Genomic DNA, 27,209 nt, shown 5'->3' on the forward strand with positions numbered 1-27,209 from the left:
TTAATATGTGCTTTGCAAATTTACATCAGCAGAAGAAAGGGCTTCAACTGAATAGATTTTAGTCTTCAAATGTGTGACTGCATCCTCCATTGTTAGTTTTTCCATCTCCCAGTTATGGACCTAATCAGAAAAAGAGGCAAGCAGTCAGTTTGTGAGAAGATAATACATAACATATAAGCTAATTTAGGAACCCAAACATATTTAAGTAGCATGAAGTCAACTTTTTTTAAAAAGTATAAGTTACCTCATAATTACACATATTTTAAAGGCCTAGTAAGATTATATGCTTGGCTTGAGGAAAGCTGTAACAGTGAAAATTATAAAAACTTTAAAGGATCTCTAAATGACATAAAAATTACTTTCTCGGAAAAATGTTCCTTAGAATATAGGTTATCAGCAAGCCAAGCTTGGTGGCTCATGCTTGTAATGCCAGTACTTGGGAGGCTAAGACGGGAGGACCACAGTTTAGTAGCCAGCCTCGGTTACTTAGTAAGGTCCTCCACAACTTAGTGAGACCCTATTTCAAAATAAAGAATAAAAAATGATGGGGAATTTGCTGATATTGGAAAATTGCTTTGGTCTTAATTTCAAAATGTAAAAAGTAGTCAGGGCCTGGGTACTGTGCAGGCACTCAGGCAGCTGTTACAATGCAAAGTTCAGTACACAAAAGAATTGTAGCCTAGGGCCTTCATATTTTAGAGACAAGTTTCCATAATAAATAACTTTTGGCAGATAGGCTAAAACTCCCCAAGGCTGTGGGAGGATGGTACAGGCTTCCTCTACCACGTGACCGCTGACTTTGTAAACCAAGTAACACATCTTGGTCTTAATAAAGACTTGTACCAGAGACGAGGGCAGGCCCACACCTGCAGGAAGAAGGCTTTTGGTCAAGCAGGATGTCAGATAGTAAATCCTCATAATCAGGAAGACTATTGGTTAAGCAAGATGAAAGATAATGAATCTTTATAAAAAGCGTTCTATATCCAAAAACTGTCTTATTTTCAAGGCACTCCACTATATCTCTCTTCTCTCTGACGTTGTGCTTTAATAATTCTCTGTCCCTTCTTTCTACCTTTATAATAATAAAATTTGTTTAAGCTTACAGCAGTATAGTTCTGGCTATTTTTTCTAAATTAGCTAAGAACAAGAACCCGCAGCTCCATCCCACACTGTTAACAGTTTTGGGGCTCGATCTAGCTCCATTACAGTTTGGCGCCCAACAGCAGGGCTCTATCTCTGACTCCATTACAGTTTGAAACCCAATGCAGGGCACCGTTACAAAAAATAGGACTAGGGCTGGAACTCAGAGGTAGAATGCTCCTGGGTTCAATTCCCAGTACTGAAAAAAAATATATATGGTATTATTAATATGAAAAACAAAATCTCAAACAGGAGTACACTAAAAGAAAAAAAGCCATCTTAATTGCAGTAATCCACATACAACCCACTCCTGGGCACTAACAGTTAGTAATGAAGACATGCAGGTTTGCACTTCACATCACATAGGACCAAATGAACAGCACTGAGACAGATTCAAACATTGTCATTACTATTGTGCCAGTACTGAAAAATTGCTTTTGTATTAATTTCCAAAATGTAAAAAGTAGTCAGAGCCTGGGTGGTATGCAGGCACTCAGGCCGGGAGGGGTGGCAGTTGTTACAATGCAGAGTTCCCCTCTCTCTCTCTTTGCCCTTCGGTCTAGTGATTAACCTATAGTAAAAGCCTTAGAGACAATTAAAGCCTTTAGCCCTAAAATATTTAGAGGCAATCAGTGCCTCTGTTTTCCGCCTTTCCTCTGTAACCTGGCCTGGATATAGGAGAGGTAAACTCGGTGTGCTGCTTCGAAGCACCCATAGTTGATGAGCAGCCAATACAGCCCAATAAAATAGATGCTAAGGCCAGGTAGGTTATTGACCCCTGCACTTAGTAAGTGCACTGTCCAGGGACAAAGAGGCACCACTTGCCTAAGGAATAAGTTACTAGCCCATTGCCTTGGTTACGCTGATAAGAAGATACCAATACAAAATCTATTTAAAGGTGGTGTGCCGAAAGGGGCCAGAGTTCCATTTCTGGGCTCTCCAGCGTGCCAACATGCTGCTTTTTCTTCTATTTCCTACTGATATTATAATAGACTTGTTAAAGCTGCACAAGGCTGCCTATTAGTTTTAATTTTTCTATTTAACAAACCTTAGTTGAATAAGAAAAAGAGCCCAAGGCACTATTTAAACTATAACAATTCTGATTTTATCTGTAAGGTTCTTACTACAGACAGACCCCTGAAGAGGCTGCTGGAGAAGAGCCATGGTTCTTGGGCTCAAAGGGAGACATCAGGGGAAGGGGAAAAGCCCTGGTCTTCCAGCCTCAGGCACAAAACACTGCAGACAGCCTCACACTGGCCCAAGCAGAAAGCAGAGCTGTAACATCTTTCCCCTCACTCAAGAGAATGTGAAAACTGAAAATGGTTTTGTGTCTTCAGTTAAGTAAGAAGAGATGTCATTTGCATTCTTCCTTCTATCAAATAAGGATTAAAGCTGACCAGAAAAGCATTTATAAAACTCCTTAATAAGTTACAGTAGTCAGCTAAGTAGAAGCCAAATCATGTATTAGAACTGTTATTTTTCTCCGGGCATGATGGTGCATGCTTGTAATCCCCACACTTGGGAGGCAGGGACAGGAGGATCGAAGCCAGCTGCACTGGCTTAAGAGACCCTGTTTTCAAATAAAAATATAAAATAGGTCTGGGAGTATAGCCCGGAGGTAGAAGGGTTCCATTCCCAATACCACCCAAAAAAAAAAAAAAAAAAAGCAAAGAAACGTTACTTTTCAAAGAGAATAATTAATAAAGCATTTATTCCAACACTGCTGACAATTCCTTTAGAGTCCTACTAACCAACTTCAACATTTCTGGTAGTTATTAGTCTGTACATCAGTAATTAAAGATTTCATTTGCATTTTTTTTTCTTACCAAGATTACGTGAAAACCCATTATATTCAAATGCCGCATTTTCAAAGCAAAGAATCCCCTGGGGTGGCTTGAACCCAAACAATAAACAGATCTAGGAACACACAGCACAGCCACTCTGAAAACAAAAATAAACAATATGAAAACAGTTATAGGAATTGCCATTTTACAGTTATCCTTCAGCCATCTCTAAAGATGGCTGTATTTTGAGGTAGAGACTTTTCAGACATGAAAGCACCCATTTTAAGGGCTTCCCAGGTGATGCTTATCTTTGACCTAAATACTATTATTCAGTAGACATACTGGGATAGATAACACCAAGTGGAAAGTGCTTCTTGTACATTCTGCCCATGTCTTGAAGAGTAACATCTGAAAACCACAACAGAAGAGTCCTAAGGCAAGACTGTTAAAAACCTAAAATCTGTAAATGTAACACAAAGGCAGAAGGTATCATTTGTTTTTATTGTTCTTTGTGTTTGGGAAATGAGTACATTGGGAGGAAAAAAAAGAAAAAGAAAAAAAAAAGACATTTATAACTTTATGGTCTTCTCTACCCTGGCTATTACAGGAAAAATTTTATATCTTTAAAGGAATGCTCAGACTCTTCTCAGTATTTTATAGTAAGAATTGCTGTTAATTTATTATATCAAAACAGTGGTGTATCTGAAAAAAAAAAAAGAAAAAACTGATCTCTGACCAGCTCATATAGAAAGCCTTTTTTGAGGGCAGAAGGTAACATGGGCAGGGAAGACTGCACTTGAAAAAGATGGCTGAAAAATGAGCCAGATAGGTTCAGAAAGAGTAAACTCACACACCTTCATGAGAATGGAGGGAGGGGGAAGTAAGAATTTACCTTCTAGGTTTCTTCCATACCGTTACTTCATATTTATGTACAAGTCCAACATAATTAAAGAGGATGCAAGTTCCTTGGGGCCAGGGTGCAAGTCATCATTTCATGCCCCATGGGGCCTACCACAGCCTTCCACAACAGCTGACTGGACAGGTGTGTGTGTGTGTGTGTGTGTGTGTGTGTGTGTGTGTGTGTGCAATTAATCCACAACTATACACATCTGCTCAACGGGTAGGGACCTCTCACTGTGTGACATCACATTTCTCCCAAAGGAACCCTATTTGTAACCCTTGAGTCAAGAAAACATGTCATTAGCTTCTGTGTGCTCTGACCCATACAAGCGCAGCTTAACTTAAAAGCTAAGGTTTTTTACTTTTCTTCATGGCTGAACAAAAAATTTGGGGGGTGTTTTTCTTTCATTTATTTGATACTAGAAATTGAACCCAAGGGCATTCTACCTCTGAGCTACACCCCCAGCCCTACTTGATTTATTTTGCAGGTCTTATTGAGTTGGTAGGACTAGCATCAAATGTACAATACTCCTGCCTCAGTCTCCTAAGTACTGAGAATTTGATTTATGTAGAAGTTGCAAGTCTTTCTGGTCATTCTTATACGGTCTTGTCAGTTTATATTGCACTGACAGTTCCAATTATGTTAGCATTGTTTATTGAACTATTTAGCTTCAAAATTATTTTTTTATTATTTTTATTACTTTTTTGGGGGGTGGTACTGGGGATTGATTGAACCCGGAGGGATTCTATCTCCAAGCTATACTCCCAGCCCAGTTTTATATCTTATTTGGAAACAGTGTCTCACTAGGCTGCTAAAAGCCTTGCTAAGTTTCTGAGGCTGGCTTTAACCCGTGATCCTCCTGTCTTAGCCTCCAAAATAGTGGGATTACAAGTGTGCACCACCACGCCCAACAAATTTCTCAAAATGTCTATTTCAGTAAGTGATCTTAACTCCAGTCCACCATGTCCAACCATTATACACATATTTACACCTAGTAGTAGACTCATGGATGAGAATTTCTCTGGTAAGCTCCGTATAACCGTTAAGGTCTTGGTATTATAATGCTATTTAATATGAAGTCTTTCAGAATAAGATTTAAATTCAGCAGGCCCAGCAAATGGGTATGTGTAAACAACCTTTGCATATTTGTAGAAGTTACATCCATGTCAGCAAATGAAAGAGCTTGGGTCCTGTTAGCATCCATTCTGATTTCAAAATCTAAAAGAAAAGAAATTGATATTAATTTTTCAAGCATTGTCAAAGTGGTTTTCTCTGCCAAAATGTCTAATAATACTACAGTGATGATAATGGTAACAGCTACAACACTAGCCAGACAAGAGTCTAGGAAAATTATGTATATAATTTCTATTACTGGTCATAAAAATCCTATGAGGTGGGTATTATAATTATTGCCTTTTAAAGAAACTGAGGTTGGTAATTGTCTAAAGTCATAGCACTAATAAGTCGTAGAGCAAGAATCCAAACTCAGGCAGTCCAGATCCCAAGGCAATTCCACGATGCACTAACCGTGTGGTAATTCCTAATCTTTTTTCAAAAAAAGGAACATAATAACATAAAATAAATAAAGGAAGTCTCTTACCAATAAAATAATTATGTGGCAACTGCACATTTTTTGAGAAGTATCCTTGACCTCCCAGAAGGCTACTAAGTGCCTCTGTAACCTTGTCATTTAGATTCAATGGCGACTCTGGCAGCTGTGGCAATGGTATGTTTATGGCCTTGTGGTGGGGAGCATCAAGTTTTAGACAGGTATCCAAAATATGAAGCTTAAAAACATTCTTCTCATCACCTAAGAGAAAAAACAAGAGAGAAAACATCACTAAGAAAACCATTAATGCCACACATAAAAATCATCTAAATGGACCAATCTACATTTCTAGTTACCTCTTATCACCAAGACTCTCTCAAGGTCTCCCTAGTTTCCAGAGTTTGTGTCGATGTCCTGTACTTGTGACAGTTTTAAGACTTAAAATATCTCCAGACATGATTAGGTCTAAATTCCTCATTTTATAGAGGCAATGCCTATGAATAAAGGAAAGTTGGGACTACAACCCAGCTGTACTGGGTCCAAGGTTGTTTTTCAGCACATGGTAGTACTGATTGTTCACAACTCAATTTTGAGATTTTATCATTTTTAAATTATAAAAGTTTTAAAAATTAAAAGTTGTTAAAAGAATTTTAACTACTTTATTCTCAGATATGTCATCAAATTGTATATGTTTACTCAGATATTTTTCCTTATCTAAACGTTAATAATTCGTTTCTAACACATACATAAATTCACTAATTTTGGGGCTATTTAGTTGCTTGATATAACAAGCTGTGTACTCATTATAGGTTCCAAGGGCTAGTGTTTAACTCAGTGGGAGAGCGTTTGCCTAGCATCTGTGAGCACCTGAGTTTAATGCCTAGTGCCTCAAAAAAAAAAAAAAAAAAAAAAAAAAAAAGATTTATGTTCCTAAAAGTCCTGAGTGACCACATGTTTATAGCTGCAAAGAATGACATAATTTGGCTTCAAATGTGACTTTAAAAGATCAGGAAAGGCAAACACCTCTGCCCTAGGTATAAAGTACAACCAAAATACTTAATCTTTGTATAGATGCATTCAGTGTAAACAAAAAAAAATGATAATTGCTTTTATTTGGATCTTAAATGTTCCCCAAAGGCCATATTCTAAAAAGGTTTGGACACTTGCCTGTAGCACTACTGGGAGGTGGTGGTCATTAGGAGCTTGGCCCAGTAGGGAGGTGTGCCTCTGAAGGGGATACTGGGACTCCAGCCCCTTCCTGTCTCTCTTTTGCTTCTATGAAGTGAACAGGCCTCTTCTAACACATGCCTACATCATGATGCGCTATGCTGCCACAGGCCAAAGCAATAGGGTCAAATGACCATGGAATAAAACCTCTAAAACTGTGAGCCAAAATGAATCTTTCCTCCTTGGTTTTCTCTGGTATTTTCTTCACAGTGACAGAAAGCTGACTAACACAGTGATACCGTCCTTATTCTTTTTTCTGTACGCAACATCTGTACTAACGGAGGCTCTGTAGATCTGCTGGTCTGAAGCACTGTCCTTTAACTTCACCATTTCCAGTCCTTTCCTCAGTAACATTTATCTACTAGTATATTAACTACCTTGGCCCCATTTAAATCACAAGCTATTCCTTAGAGCCCACTGTGGTGCGCCAACATCCCTACCTGATCTCAGCAGCTCATTGATCATGTCCTTTTGGAGAAGCTGGTTAAAAGGGGCCAAGGGGAAATAATTCATGACACAAAATGAACATATGGCATTCAACAGGTTTTCAGAGGAGAAGTGGTGAAGACGACCAGTCAGAGCACTAGCCAAAACGTCAAGGAACCTTGTAGGGAACAAAGAAAAGTCAGATTTCAAACACAAACAGAAGACAATGCCATGCAAGAGTTAGTTAGGTGCTATAGAATCTATTTCTTTAAGGAATTCAAAGTAAAGAGATAAGAAAATCAGTCTTGTAAATAAGTTTCTACACATAGTTTGGGATAGGCATCTAGCTCATAATAAAGTATATGTATCCAGTAAATAATTGACTATTGCTATATGTATTATACAAAGTGTTTTATTGGCATTCACTATACTTCCTATCACAATTCTATGGGTACTAATACCCTCATAATAAAGACGAACAAACTGGCACAAAGAAGTTGAGTAACTAGACACACATACCCAAGAAATGGTTAAAACTGTATTGCAACCTAAATTGTCAGGCTCCGGAGCCTCTTAATCATTATGCTAGATTTTCTGTAAAACCAAGAGCATCACTGCAGCTTATAACCAATTAAAATTCCCTAGCTAAAGCCGGGCATGGTGGTGCACGCTTGTAATCCCAGCATTCGAGTAGCTGAGACAGGAGGATAGCAGTTCACGGACAGCCTCAGCTAACTTAGTGAGGCCCTCCGCAACCTAATGAGACCGTTTCAAAAAAAATAAAGAATAAAAAATTGGACAGGGGATGTAGCTCAGGGGTCGAATACCTCTGGGTTCTATCCCCAGACCTGCCCCCCCCAAAAAAAATTCCCTACCTACCAAACCCTAAATTCAAGGAATTTCGACCCTAATCCTACCATCCAGAACTAATGTTACACAGTATAACAAAGCTGTTCACCACAGATCAAAAAAGAAAAGATCAAAATTTGGTGAAGTCACTTGCCCAATATGACACTGCTAATAAATGGCACAGATATTCTTTGAACTGCAAGTCAGCCTGACTCTATGGCACCTGTTATCTATGTCATTATATTAGAAAAGAATGAAATATAGAACAGCTTTTGGGAGGAGAATATGGACAGATGGAAACAATGGAAAAAGGGAAGATCAATTGAATGGGGCCATATCCTCAAAGTGCCATGAATATTAGTGACAGTGAATAACTAGTGAAACAAGACACAGAACAGGGATTCTTCAGCAAGGGCAGATATGGAGCCAGGCTTGGTGGTGCAAGTTTATAATCCCAATACTTGGGAGGCTGAGACAGGAAAATCTGGGTTTGTGACCAGCCTCAGATACTTAGTGAGGTCCTCTGCAACTTAGTCAGACTGTTTAAAAAAAAAATACAAAATAGGGCTGAGGGTGAAGTTCGGAGGTACAATGCCTGTGATTAGCTGGGAGGTCCCGGAGACCAGGGCAGCTGGATCCAGGAGGAAGCAGGCCTAATCAGCGGGGAGAACTTCAGAGATCACAGTGGGATGGGATCCTAGAGAAGAGTAAGGCAGCATTTTAGAACTGAGAGCTGCCTGCATTTGGATTATGCAGCAGGACAGGGCAGGGCTATGGCCGAAGCCCTCGGTGGTGATCACATCTGCAGTCTTTCTCCCTCACTCTTCACACGGGACCTCGTGCTTCTCTAGCCCACAAGTGTGCACCATATTAAGAAAATGATTAACGCACAGCTTGTGGACATACAATTCACTAATCCAAATTTTCTACCATTCTTATGCTCGATTCCTCTCTTCTAATCAACTGTCTTCCGAAACACTTGGTGTTATCCTACCTGTCACTGCCTTTTCTCCTTTCTTCCTAAAGCACTCATTTGGCACCTGGCACTTACTGCCTTCCTTTGAATGAACCAGACTAGGACCAGGAAGGAAGGGAGTACAACCTCTTTCAGTCCTCAGGTACCAAACTCAGGCCGCTGCATACTGGTTAACCCTATCAACTGCATTCACTTTCCTCTATGAGAGAAGTACTGGGGTTAGGGGGAGCCGAAGGGTTAGATTAGGGCTTCTCAGTCTCAACACTGACTTTCTGAGCTGAATAATTCCTTGTTATGGGGGCTGTCCTGTGTAGAGTAGGACACTAGCAGCATCCTTGGCCTTTACCCACTAGAAGCCCGTTGCACACACACCTCCACCAGGTGTGACAATGGAAAGTAGCTCCAGACACTGTTAAGACTCCTTGGAGGCAAAATCGCTTTTGGTTGAGAACCACTAGGTTAGATGAAGGCAGAACAGATGGACAAGAGGACATTTATAAGTCCCCCTCCTCCGACTAATTCTGCTGCTGCTGTTCTATCCACTTTCCTACGCTTTGTTACTTCTCCTCTATTTCAAATATCACAATTTTAGTAGACCAAGCTATTTCTTGGGCTGTCTAGAATCAAATGAAAATTTCACTGAATCCAGTGCTTGTTTTCATAATCTCATAGAATCTGAGAGGCTGTTTCTGGAGTTTTAGTTGCCACCCAGCTTGATGCTCTTCATCTGGAAAGTGCAAAGGGCTGATAAGAGCCAGCCTCATTGAGCCAGAACAGTAAAGACAGGATGAATTGGGAGGCTATTTTTAAACCTTTATTAATTGCCTGTCTTTTGTCAGGCCCTGCGCCAAGTTCGAGATTACATGAACCTGGGTCTGACAATGGAGAGTGCCAACTGAGAAGTAGAGACAGACTCACTGACAAACAACTACAGCTACGTGGTCAAGGCTGCACCACAGGTTTGCAGGAGACATGACAAGTACAGGAGCTGTGATGGAGACAAGAAGGAAAGGCATAGGATATAGTCCAAGCTGAGTCGCCAATTCATTTAATCCTCAAAATGATCCAATACAACTAGAAATAACTCATTCTCATTTAATAATGCATAAATCTAGGCACAGATAAACAACTTGCCAAAGTCAAGTAGCTAATGAATAGCAGGGCTGAGATTTAAACCTAAGAAAGCTATCTTCAAAGTATGTGCTTTTAATCAACCTTCTAATGAACAATTTATATGCATTTCTAGTTATTCATGAATACTAATTAATCCAGAAAAGAAGGAAAAACGTTCCAAGCAAAAAGCAAAGGTTTTTGAAACAACCTGATAGATCCGAGGAATTGCTACATGGCTGTGGTTAAAAGAACAGGACATAGTCTCTTGAACCAAATTAACTACAGGGGAGTGTTGTCAGCAAGTTAGCAGAACAGGAAGGTCTAGCTCTCCCTGCCCCACAGAAACGCTGATTTAACAAAGAGATACGGACCCAAAAGTCTTGATGAGGAGCCCAGAATCCAGTTAAGAAGTTGTAATACTTCAGATGAGCCCCAAACCAAGATCAGATGCATGGAGACAGTTAAGGAGAACACTTTTATTTATGTATGTCAGCCCCTCCTTCAGGCTGGCACAGCTCAGAAGCAAGAGAGATCACACTGGCTTGTGACTTTTCCCTTAGAGATAAAGAGTGGGGCATGCACTCAAAGCCGCAGCCTCTCAGTGCACTGACCGAGGAGCTGTTTCTGTCTGGTCTCACATGAAGTACTCATGCCAGCAGAGTTTGGATGCTGGGAGGCAGTTAAGAATAAAGAAAAAGATGTGTGTGGGCATGTGGCTTCCTCTACCCAACACAGCTCTGCAAGACTGAGAAAAGGTACAGAACCTGGAGCTTCACCCCCAGGGACAGGAAAGAGGAGTAGAGCATGTCTTCAGCACCATAGCTTTCCAGTGTGCTCTCTGATGATCCAGCTTCTGTCTTGTCTTATATCTCCATGCCAATACAACAAACATAGCTCAGATGGCTAAGAGAAATGAAGAAGAAAAAGTTTGATGGTTTGCAGTAGCCAACACATCTCTGCAAAACTGGGAGAGGGCTGAACTCATGGCTTCTCCACAGGAGGAGGAAAAGGAGTGATGAATACCTACAATGTCTCAGTCTGCAGTTTAGCAGTCTTACACCAGAGGAAACAAGAGATTATGGGCTCCTAAAAAAAGTGAAATATGCAAATCCCTCTACTTAGCAATCTATATGCACAAATCCAGACAAGACACATCCACAGAAAAGGCTGAGAGATTCTAGGTGAGGTGACAAGTGAAGGTCTTTCCTTGACAAAGTCAGCTGGTAAAGATGGGGAAAGGCAGCTGTTTTTCTAAATGCACAGACACCAACGCAAAGCTACAAGAAGCACAAATAACCAAAAATTTAGAAAATATCTCAACAAAAACATAAAATACCAAGAAAAATTATTGGATCCAAAAAAACAGTATTAATAAAGAAGCTTATAATGATAAATACCTATCTTAAAAAAAAGAGATCTCAAAAAATACCTAACTTTATACCTCAAGAAACTAGCAGGATATGGTGGCACACACTTGTAATACCAACATTTGGGAGGATGAGACAGGAGGATCACGGTTAGCAGACAGCCTCAGCTACTTAGTGAGGACCTTTGCAACTCAGTGAGACTCTGTTTCAAAATAAAGAATAAAAAATAGGGCTGGGGGTGTAGCTCAGAGGTACAATGTCCCTGAGTTCCATCCCTAGTAATGGGGAAAAAAAAGGAAACAAAAAAAAAAAATTAAGCCAAAGTTAGCAGAAGAAAGAAAATAATAAATATTAGAAGTCCTTTCCTTCTAACTCATTTAGAGAATAAAAAAATCAACAAAATTAGGAGTTTTTTGAAGGATTAAAATAATTATTTTATACATACCCCTAATTAGACTACTCCCACCCAAAAATAAACAAAAGACTTCAATAAATAAATCAGATATAGCTGGGTGTGGTGGCGCACGCTTGTAATCCCAGCATTCAGGAGGCTGAGACCTGGAGGATCACAGTTCGCAGACAGCCTCAGCTACTCAGTGAGGCCCTCTGTGACTCAGTGAGACCCAGTTTCAAAATAAAGAATAAAAAAAAAATGCCCCTGGGTTCCATCCCCAGACCCGCAAAAAAAAAGAAAAAAAAAAGAAATCAGATATGATATATGTGTGTAACGTCAATGGAAGTATTTCCTTTGTTAATTCTCCCTCACCCCACCAAAGCCAGAAAAGGGCACTACAACAAAAGAAAACTATAGGCCAATGCCCTTAATGAACAATTGGGGAAGGGCTAAATGAGTGATATGTGCATGTATTCCGCAACCACTTGTACTCCGTTAAGATGAATGACTACAATGCACCAATAAAAACATTAAAAAAAAAAGCCTCTCATCCTCTAGCATGAGAGCCCAGGCTTATTTCTCTGGCTTATATGCAGGTTCCAAGACAGAGCAGAAGTACGCAGTCTTTTGAAGCCTAGGCCGGAAACTGGCACAGCATCCCTCATGTTTACAGTCCTTTGACCAAAGCAAGTTCCTCTTGATGGAGAACTACAAAGTCATACTGCTCATGGGCGTATATAAGAGAGCATGAATAATTACAGCCATTCTTGCAAACAACCTATTATACCTCTTGTCCAAACAATAATAACATTAATGTTATAATATTCATAATAAAACTGTTGGCTTGTTTTTAAAAAATAAATATAAAAAAATGCAAAAGTCCTCAACAAAACACTCACAAACCAAATTCAATGGCAAGGTTGGTTCAATATACATAATCAGTTTATGTGATACACCACATTAATAAAATGAAGGATAAAAATCACAAAATAATCTCAATAGATGAAAATATTTGAGAAAATTCAACATCCTTTCACGATAAAACCTCTCAACAAATTAAGTATAGAAAGATAATACCTCAACCCCCTCTATCCCTCCACTGGGGTTTCTCCTCCTTTATCTAAAGTTCTGTTATATCCTGATTACTCCAATTGTATCCTGATTAGTCTGTTATATCCTGATTACTCCCAGGTTCTACATATAAGAGTCAGAGAAACCACACAAACATGTGGAAACTAAACACCACATTTCTAAATGAACAAGACAAGGATGTCCATTATCAAGACTTCTCTTCAATATAGTACTTGAGACCCTAGCCAGAGCAATAAGAGAAGAAAAGGAAATCAAAGGAGTACAAATAGGGAAAGAAGAACTCAAATTTTCACTATTTTAAGATGACATGATACTATACCTAGAAGTCCCAATGAACTCAACCAAAAGAATTATAGAACTGATCAACAAATGCAGCAAAGTGTCTGGATACAAAATCAATCTTAAAAAATCAGAAGCTTTTTCTGTACACCAACCATAAATCCACTGAAAAAGAAAATCAGAAAACACTTCCACTCAGGATCTCCCACAAAAAAATAAAATACTTAGGAATAAACTTAACCAAGGAGGTAAAAGACCTCTACAAAGAAAATTACAAAACACTGAAAAAAGAAATCAAAGAAGATCTTAGAAGATGGAAAGATTGTCCATGTTCATGGATAGGCAGAATAAATATCATTAAAATGGCCATACTTCCAAAAGTGATCTACAGATTCAATGCAATGACTATTAAATTACCAAAATCATTCCTCACAGACATAGAAAAATTAATCCTTAAATTCATTTGGAACAACAAAAAACCCAGAATAGCCAAAGTAGTTCTCAGCAACAAAAACCAAGGAGGAATCACAATACCTGACTTTAAACTATACTACAAAACCATTGTAATACAAATAGCATGGTACTGGCACAAAAACAGATACATAGACCAATGAAGCAGAATAGAAGACTCAAACAAATCCACACACTTACACCTAATTGATATTTGACAAAGGGGCCAAAAACATACACTGGAAGAAAGACAGTCTGCTCAACAAATGGTGTTGGCAAAACTGGTTAACCATATGCAGAAAAATGGAAATAAATCCCACTTTCTCACCCTGTACAAGAGTCAATTCAAGATGGATAAAATACCTGAAATTAGACCAGAGACCTTGAGGCTCCTTGAAGAGGGCATAAGTCCAATAATGTAACATATAGGCACAGATAAAAATTTTCTCAACAAGACCCCAAAGGCACAAGAAACTATAAGGCAAATCAATATGTGGGACTGAACGAAACTGAAGGGCTCTGTACAGCAAAGGAAACTGTCAAGAACCTCAACCTAGATCCAACAGAATGGGAGAAGATTTTTGCCACCTACTCTTCAGAAAGAGGACAAATACCTAGACTATAATGAAAACTCAAGAAACTTAACACTAGCCGGGCGTGGTGGCGCACGCTTGTAATCCCCGCGCTTGGGAGGCAGAGACAGGAGGATCGCGCAGGTTCGAAGCTAGCCGTGCGCGCTGGCGTAGGAGACCCTGTTTCCAAATAAAAATGTAAAAATAGGTCTGGGAGTGTAGCCCGGAGATAGAAGGGCTTCCAGGAACCCCAGTACCACCAAAAAAAAAAAAAAGAAACTTAACACTAAAAAAACAAATAATACAATAAAAAAATGGGCAAGTCAACTAAAGAGATACTTCATGAAATTCAAATGGCCAATAAATGCATGAAAAAAATGCTCTACATCATTGGCAATCTGAGATGCAATTCAAAACTACCCTGAGATTTCACCTAACTAGAATGGCAATCATTCAAAACACAAACAACAACAAATGCTGGTGAGGATGTGGAGAAGTGGGAACTCTAAAGCACTGTTGGTGGGATTGCAATTAGTGCAACAATTTGGAAAACAGTATGAAGGATCCTCAGAAGAATGGGAACAAATTTACCACTTGTCCCAGCAATACCACTTCTGGGTATCTACCCAAAAGAAAGGAAACCAAACTACCAAACTAATGCATGCATATCTATGTTCATAGCTGCACAATTCACCATTGCCAAACCAGGGAACCAGCCAAATTGTACATCAACAGATGAATGGATTACAAAACTGTGGATATGTAACGCAATGGAATTTTACTCAGCCAAAAAAAAAAAAAAAAAAAGTTACATCATTTTCAAGGAAATGGATGGAACTGGAGGACATTATGCTAAGTGAAATTAGTCAGCCACAAAAAATAAGAAATTGGATGCTCTCCTTAATATGTAGAAGCTAAGAAGGAAATGGGTCATAGGAAGAAAGGAACAAATAAGGCAACCTAACTGAGGGAATGAGACAGGGGAAGAAGGAAACTCTCTAAATATGATGTAGTTAAACAAACATATAGTTGTCAACCACTAAGACAAGCATGGGAAAGAGGGTAGGGGAAGGAATAGAGTGGGGATTCGGTAGGAGCTAACTGGGCGATGTGTAAATGTATATCTACACAAGTTTTTTATCCCATTATGATATATGAATACAATGCACCGATAAAAAATTTAAAATAAAAATTAAAAAATTAAAAAATAAAAAGCTCATATCTAACATTATATTCAATGGTTAAAAAACTGACATCTTCTTTTCTAAGATCAGAAAGAAGAAAAGAATCCCTTATTCCTTCTGTTTAGCATAGTACTGGAAACTACAGCCAGAGCAATTAGGCCAAAAATAAGTAGAAAAGAAAAGAATTGAAAGTATCCAGATAAGAAAAGCATTTGCGTTACAATAAACTATCCAAAAAGAAAACTAGAAAAACAACACCATTTCAATATCATCAAAAAGAGCAAAATACTTCGGAATAAGCCTAGCCAAGGAGGTAAATATGCGTACTCTCAAAACTATAGAACACTGATGAAGATTAAAAATGACACAAATAAATGAAAAGACATCTCATGTTTGTAGATTGTAAGGCAATGTTGTTAGAATATCCCTACTATCCTACATTATCTACAGATTCAGTGCAATTTCTATCAAAACTACGATGGCTTTCTTTTACAGAAATAGAAAATTATAATCTTAAAATTCATACAGGAACCAAAAAAATTGCTTGAATTGCTTTTCACAAGCAATTTGAGGAAGAACTAAGCTGGAGCCGCAATAGTTTATGATTCTAAAATATATGACAAAGCAACAGTAATTAAAATAGTGTAATACTGGCATAAAAACAGTTAACTATGCCAGGAATGCACAATGGAAAAAAAAAGTCTCTTCAACAAAAGTGTTCAAAAAACTGGATTTCCACATACAAAAGAATAAAATTAGACCATTATCTTACACCAAACACAAAGTTCAAATCAGAATGGATTAAAGATTTAAACTAAGATCTAAAACTCTAAAACTCTTAGCATATAGGAAAAACTTTGAGACACTGGTATAGGCAATGTTTTGGCTATTATACCATGAGTACAAAACAACAAAAGCAAAGTAGATAAATGGGATTATGTTAAATTATAGAGCTTCTGAACAACAAAAGAAACAATCAGCAGAATAAAAAGGCAGCCTATAGAATGGGAAAAAATACTTGCAAACCACATTCCTATAGGGGGTTAATATTCAAAACATATAAGGAATTCCTACAACAGCAAAAAGGCAAATAAGATGATTTAAAAATAAAGGATTTACATATTTTTTTCCAAAGCAGACATACAAATGGTCAACAAGCAAATGAAAAGATATTCAATATCACTAATCAAATAATCAGAAAAATACATATCAAAACCATCGCGAGGTACTAACTCACACCTAGCTATTATCAAAAAAATAAGATAAATGCTGGCAAAGATAAGAAATTGAAACTCTTGCCCACTGTTGGTGGAAATGAAAAATGTTACAGACAAAATGGAAAACACTGTGACGATTCCTCAAGAAGTATTACAGTACAACTATATGATCTAACAATCCCTTATCTAATATATTTCAATTCATAAGAATTAAAATCAGGATCTCAAAATGCTATATGGACTTCTGTGTTCACTGCAACATTATTCACAAAAGTCAAGATATGCAACAACTTAAAAATTCAAAGAGACAGAGAAAATGTGGTATATACACAATGGAACACTGCTGGGCCTTTAAAAAGAAGACAATTTCAACATGCCACAAAGCAGATGAACTTAGATGACATTATAGTATCTGAAATAAGGTAGCCACAGAAGGACAAATACTATATAATCTCACTTAAATGAAATAGCTAAAAGAAAGTAAAACTCATAAAAACAAAGGAGAATGGTGGTTCAGGAAGGTGGGGGATGAGAAAATGGGTATATTGTTTCAGTTGTACAAGATGATTAGGTTTTAGAGATCTATAAAATACTGTATCTATTCGGTATTGCACTCTTAAAAATTTCTTAAAAGGATAGATCTCATAGTGAGTGTTCTTACCACAATAAAAATAATAAATTAAATTTTAAGATGTATTTACTTAATTTTCAACAAAGTTTTAAAAATGAACTATGAACTTAGCTGAGGGGATAAGCTGAGAGTTTGAGATGAAAACGTTTATACTGAATGAACAAGTGTATTATGAAGAAAGAAGAGCAAAAATAAAACAAAATTCTGCTTAATTTCATGAATAAGAAAAACTGTTTTACTTCTTGACATGAATACTGATTATGAATATATTCACTTGTGACGATCTGCTAAGCTAACGACTTTTAATATTTTTCTCTAAGTATGTTATATAGTAAGAAAGTTAAATACATACTCTCTGTTCTGGTCTTTCTGGATGTGATTGAGCGAAGAATATATGTAAAGAACAGAAATGATGCTTCTCATGGTTAGGAATGCAGGTTCTTCTACTATTTTCTTCATAAACAAGTCCATCAAACCAACAGGTCGAAAGCCAAGGTGTTCAAATAAAATGAGGAGAAAGAGAACCTTAAAAAAGAGAGAATTAAGGGAAAACTCAATATGATAAGAGCTACTTTTAAGATCTCAAAACATTTAAAAAGCAATACCCTGTCCTAATCAACAGAATACTCCCTAAAAAGGTACAATTATATTTTCCTCACAAAATCTGTTCCATTAATTCTTGAAGGAAGTATCAATTTAATTAGCAATTTCTTCTTATAAACTGAGAACAAGGGTATACAATGGTTTATATATTTCTATTTTATTTAAAAATAAATCTTTCCCTATATGCTTTGCATACTACAAAGATCACTTCTAAATATACCTTTTCTGAAGTTTTCAAAACAACTGACACAATCTTGAACTGCTCCCACTTTCAAACATAGACACTGCTTCAACTTTAATATATGATAACTCAAAAATTTACATATTTAATATTAACTTCCAAAAGTGAGAATAGAACTGAAATATTGTGATTAAAGTGAATATTCCAGTTCACCTCCAATTTCCTACTCGGTCTTTAACACAATAATCACTTCTCTCTTTCCACAATCAACTTCTATAATAAGTTCAACATTCATCTTCCTCTCCAAACTAAATCTAGTGATCTATCACAGTTCCCACCTACTTTACTGGAAAAAAATTTTTTTTTTCCATATTATTCATTTAGATGTTTCTATTATTCAACTTCACTCCTAAAGTGAACTTAAAGACTTGTGAGGGAAGCAACTTAAAGACTTTATTATGAGAAAGGCAAGGTGCATGATCAGTAAGTATGAACATTTCATTCTTCAAAAACTACAAGCCTGTCACACTATCCATCTTTATTATTCAAATTATAGCAAGGTAAAAACATAAACAAGATGGTATCAAACTAAAACGTTTCTGCTTATCAAAGGAAATTATCAAGCGTCTAAAAAGAAAGCCTACAGAATGGGAGATCTTTACCCATTTTTCCCTCTGACAAAGGTATAATACCTTGAATATACAAAGAACTTTAAAAACTTTACATAAGAAAAACAAATAGCTCAATCAAAAAATGGCAACTGAATTGAATAGATACTTCACAAAAGAGGAGATACAAATGGCCAACAGATACATGAAAAAATGTTCAACATCATTAGCAATCAGAGAGATCCAAATCAAAACTGCACTGAGATTCTCTCTAACCCCAATCAGAATGGCAATCATAAAGAAGTCAAATAACAATAAATGTTGGCAATGCTGTGGGGAAATAGGTGCTTTTCTACATTGTTGGTGGGATGGCAAACTAGTCTAGCCACAATGAAGATCAGTGTGGAGAGTCCTTAGGAAACTGGGAATGAATCCACCATATGATCTGGCCAAACCACTACTGGTATCTTTCCAAAGGGATTGAAACCAGAGAACTACAGTAATATATGCATATCCATGTTCATAGGAGCACAATTCACAATAGCCAAACTATGGAACCAACATAGGTGTCCATCAACAGATGAATGGATTACAAAATTAAGGGAAATACACAATGGAATTCTACTTAGCAATACAAAAAACCATCATTTGCAAGAAAACGAAAAGACCTGGAGAATATTAACATTATGTTAAGTAAGATTAGCCAATCACAGAGGGTCATATGTTTTCTTTAATATCTGCAGGATAGGGAGTAACCGGGATACAAAAGACGCCAGCTGATAAGGAGAAACATCAGGGAAGCCAGAGAGTCGATATAAGGGTAGAGGTAGAGGAAGACTTAGGTTCATTAATAGAAATACTACCATAGTCTGTATATACATGTGAATATATACCAACGTCAATCTGGGTACCCTGTACTGGGAGAGAGAGAAATGGGGGAGGGGGTACCAATAGCCTGTGTATGCATGTCATTGTCAACATGATTTACATTATAATTTGAGACTATAATGTAGCAATAAAAACACAAAATAAAATAAATTTAAAAAACAGAAACAATTTTAAATATCAAACCAAAATAACATGTAAGTTTTTGAAAGCTAAATAAAAGAGCAAACTCTGAAAAATATAATTTTTGTTTTGAATAGTATAGCCAGGCATGGTGGTGCATGCTTGTAATCCCAGCGCTTGGTAGGCTGAGACAGGAGGATCAGACAGGTTCAAAGCCAGCCTCAGCTAAATAGTGAGGCTCTCAGCAACTTAGTGAGACCCTGTTTCCAAATAAAACATAAAAAAATAGGTCTGGAAATATAGCCTGGAGGTAGAAAGCCCCTGGGTTCCACCCCCAGTACCACACACACACACACACACACACACACACACACACACACACACAATTGAATAGTATATTGTCAAGTAACCAACAGACAGAAATAAGAAGCTAATTTCTCGAAATTCAATTTAACACCAGAGTATTTTGGTACCTTAACTGCTACAAAGCAAAAATTCTTAAAATAATAAATGAATTAATATGCTTCTTTAAAGTTTCTGAAGTTTATTTTAAACTGACAGTGTACTTACTTGTTTCGTTTTCCACATTTCAAAAGTGGTAGCCACATAATCTGCTATTCCCTTGAAGAGATCTAAGTTATAGTACTGAAGGTCTCTGCAGGACTTCAATATGTTCATCAATATTTTGAAAGGACACCCATGGATATTATCTTTTAAAAGTAATTAAATAAACAACGATTATCAGATGATTTTAAATGTACTATTTACAATGCTCGATACTTTTGTTTCTTTAGGAAAAATAGCACTGTATTTTGTTAAAAGAATACATGCAAAACTAAAATGTAGTTGTAAACATATCATCAGATTTTCTTCCTTTTAAAAAAAGATTTTAAGAACATAACAATAGGTCAGATACCAGGAATCATAAAGAGAAAAATCTTCCTTACCTATAACCATCTTACTGCATTCATTTAGGAGTACAACAGAGCGGTGATTCATGGCAGCTAATACCTCAAACATGCGCTGGCTATTCAAGACAGAAAAGCTGCCTAAATCCCTCAAGGCTTTCATCTAAAGAAACAAAGTTTATGTTTATTATTTGTTGAAAAATAAACTAAACTTTTATTTTGAAATAAAAAGGATGAAGTTTAAGAAAAATGATTCAAAGAGCTAGGTAAATGTGTGTGCATGTGTGTATATATATGGATATTTACATATAAAGATAAGTATGTTATTTATATCGGCAAAGCCAAACTCCAAAGCATAACAATATCTTCCTAGAAAGTTAACTTCAGGAAGTGATAGCAGGTCACAAGAAGTATTTTTTTTAAATCTCACCCACTAAAAAAATACAGGTATTTACCTCCAATTTCCTCTTAAGAGCAATTGGTGTATCTTTTCCAATGTATTTCATCACAGTTTGCAATATGAAGATGTGTTCTATTTTCCAAACCTGCTGATCAACTAGTATCCTGTCATTAAAAACAATAAACATTATAATTCTAAAATCTTCAAATCAGAAGAGAAATCTTAAAATTTCATTTGGCCTAGGTCCCATTTCTCACAGGCAAGAAATATGAAGTTCATAGAAGTGATCTACCCGCCCAAGAGGATGTGTTAGTGAAACATGTAGAACCATTCTAACACTATTTCCTCACATACTACACTATCTTTATTAATGAACCAACCACATCAGATTACAATAAGATATCCTATGCATAGCCAACAAAAAATAATTATTCTCAAAAATCTGTGAAATTAGATAGTTGTATCAACTTCATAAACTCATTTTCAAGCGCTGAGTCAATGTTGTGCATAACCTTTACATAGAACCCTAATAGCTAATCTGAATTGAAGAGCATGCCAATTCTCCCCCACCCCACATCAGCACTATTTTTGTTTTGTTTTGCTGTAGTACTGGGAATGGAACCCAGGACTTCACATGTTGTAGGCAAATACTCTACCACTGAACTACACATCCAGCCCAGTTACTATCTTTTAAATTAGATTTCAAATGTTGCCCTCACCTTTTTATATGGTGGAGCCTAAATAATTTCCAGCTTTATCTCACCCGGAGTCAGGGTTTTAAGTTTAATAAGGTATTGAAGACTTTACCAACAATGCTTTTCCTTCATGTCCCTCCCCAAAAGGAGTTCAGTTTTCATCTCAATTTTTAATTCCCTGTATAAGAAAACCACATGAAGAATGCGTAAGGGAGTTCTCACCACAATCCTGCTTGAAGAGCTTGCACATTCTTGCATGGCTCCATTGCAGCCAAAACAGTTGACAAAATTGAAAGACCTCTTTCATCACATTCATTAATACGTTCCTATGAAATATCATTTTCAAAAAGTGAATCCCACTATTATGTATAATTATAATGTACCAGTCAATTTTTTTTTCATCTAAGCAAAACCCCCAAACTAATGTGTTCAATTAAAGAACTGAGTAACAAACCAGTGATTCATATAGTGAATCCACAATAAAAATTTCTGGGAGAAATATGTCAGACTTAAGTGAATTTTCCAAATAACTGATACATACCCTTTAACATTTATCATTATACATTTTTACATTTATCATTACCACTAAAAATGATAACTGTGGTGCACGTCTATAATCCTAGTACCTAGACAGGAGGACTGTAGGTTTGAGGACAGCCTCAGCAAGTAGTGAGACTTTCATCAACCTAGCAAGACCCTGCTCCAAAATTAAAAAATAAAATAGGGCTGGAGATGTAACTCAAAGGTAGAATGTCCCTGGGTTCAATCCCCATTACCACAAAAAAAAGATTAACTCAAACAGTGTGTGTGTGTGTGTGTGTGTGTGTGTGTGTGTGTGTGTATTAAGATAACATGGTACAGTAATATAAGAACCACTGTGGTAGCAAGGGTAATTTGCCTCTTCTTAAAGATTCTTACACATCTGTGTCCTTATAATTACTTATATCCATTCCCAGGTACCAAAGTGTTAACTTGAGCTGTGAATCTTCTTATTTATCTCTCCTGGCATATTTACCACCACCATCTGTCTCAGGAGAGGAAAAGCTCTCTCCTTCGGGCCCCTTTATTTAGGATTTTAATTTAGAACCCAGAAATGACGATGGGTCTAATTTGAAAAGTGAAGAGTAACAGTACAACTGACCTAGTGCTTTCCAACTTAATCACAACTAATCTACACAGCTCATAAGAGTAATCATGATCACATCTGAGGAAACAAGGGTGAAAGAAATATGCTAAAATTAATGGCCAGTCACAAAATCTTGAGTCAGAACCAGGTAATAATAAAAATGGATTAAGCCAAACAAAAACAACAACAACAACAACAAAAAAGACTTCATTCCCAGGAGAGGGTTTCCTTAACAATCTATAGCATTCCATTAATGCCTTCTGTAAAAGGAAAGTCTTCTTGGCTGCCTGTTTCAAAGGCAAATTCATTGATGGTACACTGAGACAAAATCATACACACAGAATTCTGATTCCAAATATCCACTGTTACCAGTACAAATGCTATGTTGATGTGAATACTTATCCAAAATCTATTACAGTAAGAGTAGCATTAACCAGGTAATTTATTATAATCACTTTGAAATAACTACAAAGGGAACTCATACAAAGTCTACCAAATAAACAGTCTGTGGTTTAAACAAACACACATAAAATAAAGTAGTTCTTGAGGACATTAAAAAATCAAGAGTATTCAAGAAAGTTAGGTTAAAAAATCTTACTCATCTACAACCCAATTCTTGATTTCTAGAGCAAGATAGCGTATGTATTAGATAACTGCCAGGAAACCCTTGTCCTTAAAAAAAAACTACTTAATTATCATCATTGAGTTTAGAAGTCAGAGGTGTCCACTCTTAAAAAGTAAATTATTACTTTACTCTAACAAGTTAATCCTTCCTTCCTCAACTCTGGTAACACTTCAGTGACTGCAAGCGGGACACTGACACCCTGTCTAAAACCAAAAACAGCTCCCCCATCCAACAGTACCCTTCCTTTCAATGTTTTCCACTTATTCAGTTATCTAAAAAACAGATTTGAGCATGTCAACCCCAGGCTTCAAATTATTTAATGAATTCCCATTACTTACAAAATAAATGTAAACCCCTTATTCAGGCATGAAAGGTTCTTTATGATTTTTGCTCTTATTTTTCAAGCCTCATATTCTGTAACTAAGTTCCTTCCCCCTAGCACCTCCCACCTGACCTCCACATACACAACTGTGCATATATTCAAACCCACAATTCCATCATTCTATACTTCAGCCACAAACTACTTTCAGCATTTCTGAACTAGCTACACTTTTCCTGTTGGGACATTTGGTATGTAATCTTCTCTGCCTGACAGCATTCCCTTCATTATCAATCTTCTCACAAATGTGTGGTCATCCCTTGGATTTAGTTTAGGCATCATCTCTTACTGGGCTCCAATGCTATTTCTACCATGTACTAGGCAGGTGTTCACTGAATCAACAAATACTTACCAACTACAGGTTAAGCATCCCTGATTTAAAAATCTGAAACCTAAGCACCGACACTCCAAAACTTTTGGATTTTGGAGCATTTGAGATTTTGAAATTAAATGGATTTGGATTAAAGCTGTTGAACTGGTAATATGAATTTTGGAATATGCAAATATTCCAAATCTTCTGGCCCTAAGTATTCTGGATAGGAAATATTCAATCTGTACCTGCAAATAGGGAAATTAACAGGTATATGACCTTGGGCAGGTAATTAACATCTCTAAGGTTCTTATAAACCAAATGAGAGTAACAAAACCTACTATTTTTTTGTTTTTAATGGTACTGGGGGTGGAACCCAGGGGCTTTCTACCTTCGGGCTATATTCCCAGACCTATTTTATATATATGTTTTGGAAACAGGGTCTCACTAAGTTGCTGAGAGCCTCACTAAGTAGCTGAGGCTGGCTTCGAACCTGTGTGATCCTCCTGTCTCAGCCTCCTAAGGATGGGGATTACAAGCGTGCACCACCATGTCTGGCACAAAACCTACTCTAAAAGGCTAGACTGAGGATTACATGAAGCAATTCTGTATTCCAGCTTTTATATATCTTCACTTGTAAGATATATAATTTTCCCCATCATGAAGAAAGGGAGAAGGCACATGTTACATACTCTCATAAGACCCTCTATTTTTCTTCTATTGAACTGAAAGTTCTAAAAGGTCAGCATTTTGTCTGCAACTATATTCCTTAGTGTTCCACACAATGCCTATTAAGACAGAATGACTTGCTAAAAGAAATACTGATTATTTATATAATTGCCTATAAAATAGTTGTCTTCCTCTCTAGATTATAAGTTTCATGATTATAGAACTGTGTCTTACATATCTTTATAGCCTTACTTACAAATGCAGCAACTTGTACATGGTAGACACTCAATGCTTATAACCTGAATAAATGAATCCACCCATGATGTGACCTTAGCCAAGTTGCAAAACACCTGAAAAACTGAAGTAACATCAACTCTGCAGGGTTGGGAAGATTAAATAAAAGTAAAAGACACAGATACTCCATAAATATTGGTTCCCTTCCCTTCTCTCCTTCTTTCAACTACCCAACTTTTCTTTGTAAATCTTGCATCTCTCCCCATTTTAATCAATTCATAGCTACTCAATCCTGGAGAAGGTAAATGGAGACCAGCTTTCATACATTTCCACAGCAAAAGAAATAAACTAGCTAACTTAAGTTCTCTAAATCATGTAATATATAGGCAAAAAATCATGTAAATATGTATAATCCACTGATAATCTCTTAAGGAGGATATACATTTATTTCTCATTTTTTTCAAGATGTGTTAAACTGAGTAAAATCACATTCAAGTCTCCTTTAAACTTCACCTGAATTATCCTCAGCAAAGTCTGTACCAGAAGAGTATTCTGAGGGATTCCAATCTTCACAATAGCATTAAGACTGAACAGAAGGTGGTCATAGCGAAGGATTTTAGCTTCTCTCATCATTTGTTCACACAGCTGGTTAAATGCAGGATGACTAAACATCAGCTGTTTTTCAAAATGTTTCTTCTCCTCAGACATCTTCTTGGCAATTGTCCACATCCTAGAGAAGTAGTTACTACTGGGGAACGTAGGCGCCTTTAAAAATGTGTCTAAAACATCACTCAAGGAATTACAATCCAACAGTTTCATATGGCCCATGGGAATTGGGTTCCTTTCCTTGGTGAGTATATCTTGACCAGAGGCCTCATGATGAAAGTTCACTTTCTTCAACCCATTATCAGATGTAACCTCAGAGATGATGGAATGTTCTGAGGCAAAGGACAGTCCTCTAGGACAAAGGAGTCTGTCAACTCTAGAAACTGTGGCCATTCTTAAGCCTTTTGTTTGAAATCTGCCATAAACTGATTTTAAAATAAATGTAGCCTGAACGAGGTATCTAATAGATGGCTGCATTCTATTATCAAAGTCATCTAACAAAAAGTTCCTTAAGTTCCAGTTTGAGTACACAATTTTGGGTCTGCAACATCCCAAGGGATACTGCCTCAAAGTTCTATTTGTTGGAAATACAGTAGTACCGAACTGTCTAAGGTTCCATAAAAAGAAACCTGGTTTATTCATTTTGCTATACACTGAAACACTTTCAAATGGCTTTAAAGTTGTCAGAATGAGACAAAAGTTATTCCAATTAATGAAAGAGATCTCATGCTGTCGTTTTCCTGTAGGGAGGAGAAAAATGAAAGAAATGAAAATTAAAGCAAACTTTTATTTAAATAAAAGAAATGCACTTATTTATCCATTCATTTATTGCAACGCTGGGGATGAAATCCCGGGGCATTCTACCCCCGAGCTATATCTCCAGCACTATTTTTTATCTTTATTTTGAAACAGGGTCTCACTGAGTTGCAAAGGGCCTCACTAAGTAGCTGGGGCTGTCTGCGAACCTCTATCCTCCTGTCTCAGCCTCCCAAATGCTGAGATTACAAGCGTACGCCACCACGCCCGACAACGAAATGCATTTAAAAGAAGCTAAGATGGGAACCTACCGACCCATTAAAGATTTACGCCAAAACGGTAAAACTCCTTCACCGATATGGGTTTCCTCCACTTTTCACCACAATGTGCGCAGTGTTTTGAACTTTTGAGGGTGATGATTTTGCAATGGCGGAACACGCACGCTTCCTCCGTTAGCTTTTCACCCCTTTCCTTCTACTATCCTTTTATTGGTGCCGATCAAAAAATATTTTCTCGGGGTGGGGCTCTGGATTCGATCCATAGCAATGCAAAATCAAAATGAAAGTGCGCCCGGAGCTTGTAAGATACAACCAGCCAGATCCCCAAACCACAGCCAACGTCCGTCTGCAGCTGGGCCACCCAGAACTAACCTCCTCCCTAAACGTAATGCCGGGGCCACTCTACAAACCTCTCTCCTCAGGGCAAAAAGTCTAGGGTTTGATACCGCAGTCGCTCTTCTTACTCCCGTCCTCCACTTACATTAGAGGAAAGCCCCGTGGGTCGCACGGGCGCCGCCATGACAGCGCCGCCGAGAGCTGCGCGTATCGCGAGATCTTACGGATTCCTCCTCGGGCCAAAAAGCTTCTGTCCGCGCGCATTCGTAGAAAGACACGTGTTGGGAGTGGGAGAAACAAAGCCTCCTGAAGACCATGCCTGATTTTATTCAATGC

General features: G+C 37.4%; 1 protein-coding gene across 1 annotated transcript; it reads right to left on the reverse strand.

The window, feature by feature from the left end:
- FASTKD2 (FAST kinase domains 2) lies at nt 1-27,190 on the reverse strand (the record flags this gene model as incomplete). The annotated part of the gene is made up of 12 exons (XM_080689339.1): nt 1-120; nt 2,967-3,081; nt 4,962-5,043; nt 5,426-5,635; nt 7,042-7,205; nt 17,504-17,676; nt 20,122-20,261; nt 20,499-20,622; nt 20,915-21,023; nt 21,777-21,880; nt 25,411-26,243; nt 27,046-27,190. The coding sequence occupies 12 exons, from the start codon at nt 27,188-27,190 to the stop codon at nt 1-3; spliced, it is 2,319 nt and encodes a 772-aa protein (XP_080545465.1).
- Nucleotides 27,191-27,209: the final 19 nt, after the last annotated feature.

The sequence above is a fragment of the Muscardinus avellanarius genome, assembly GCF_963383645.1.
Source record: "Muscardinus avellanarius genome assembly, chromosome: 2".
NCBI lineage: Eukaryota > Metazoa > Chordata > Mammalia > Rodentia > Gliridae > Muscardinus > Muscardinus avellanarius.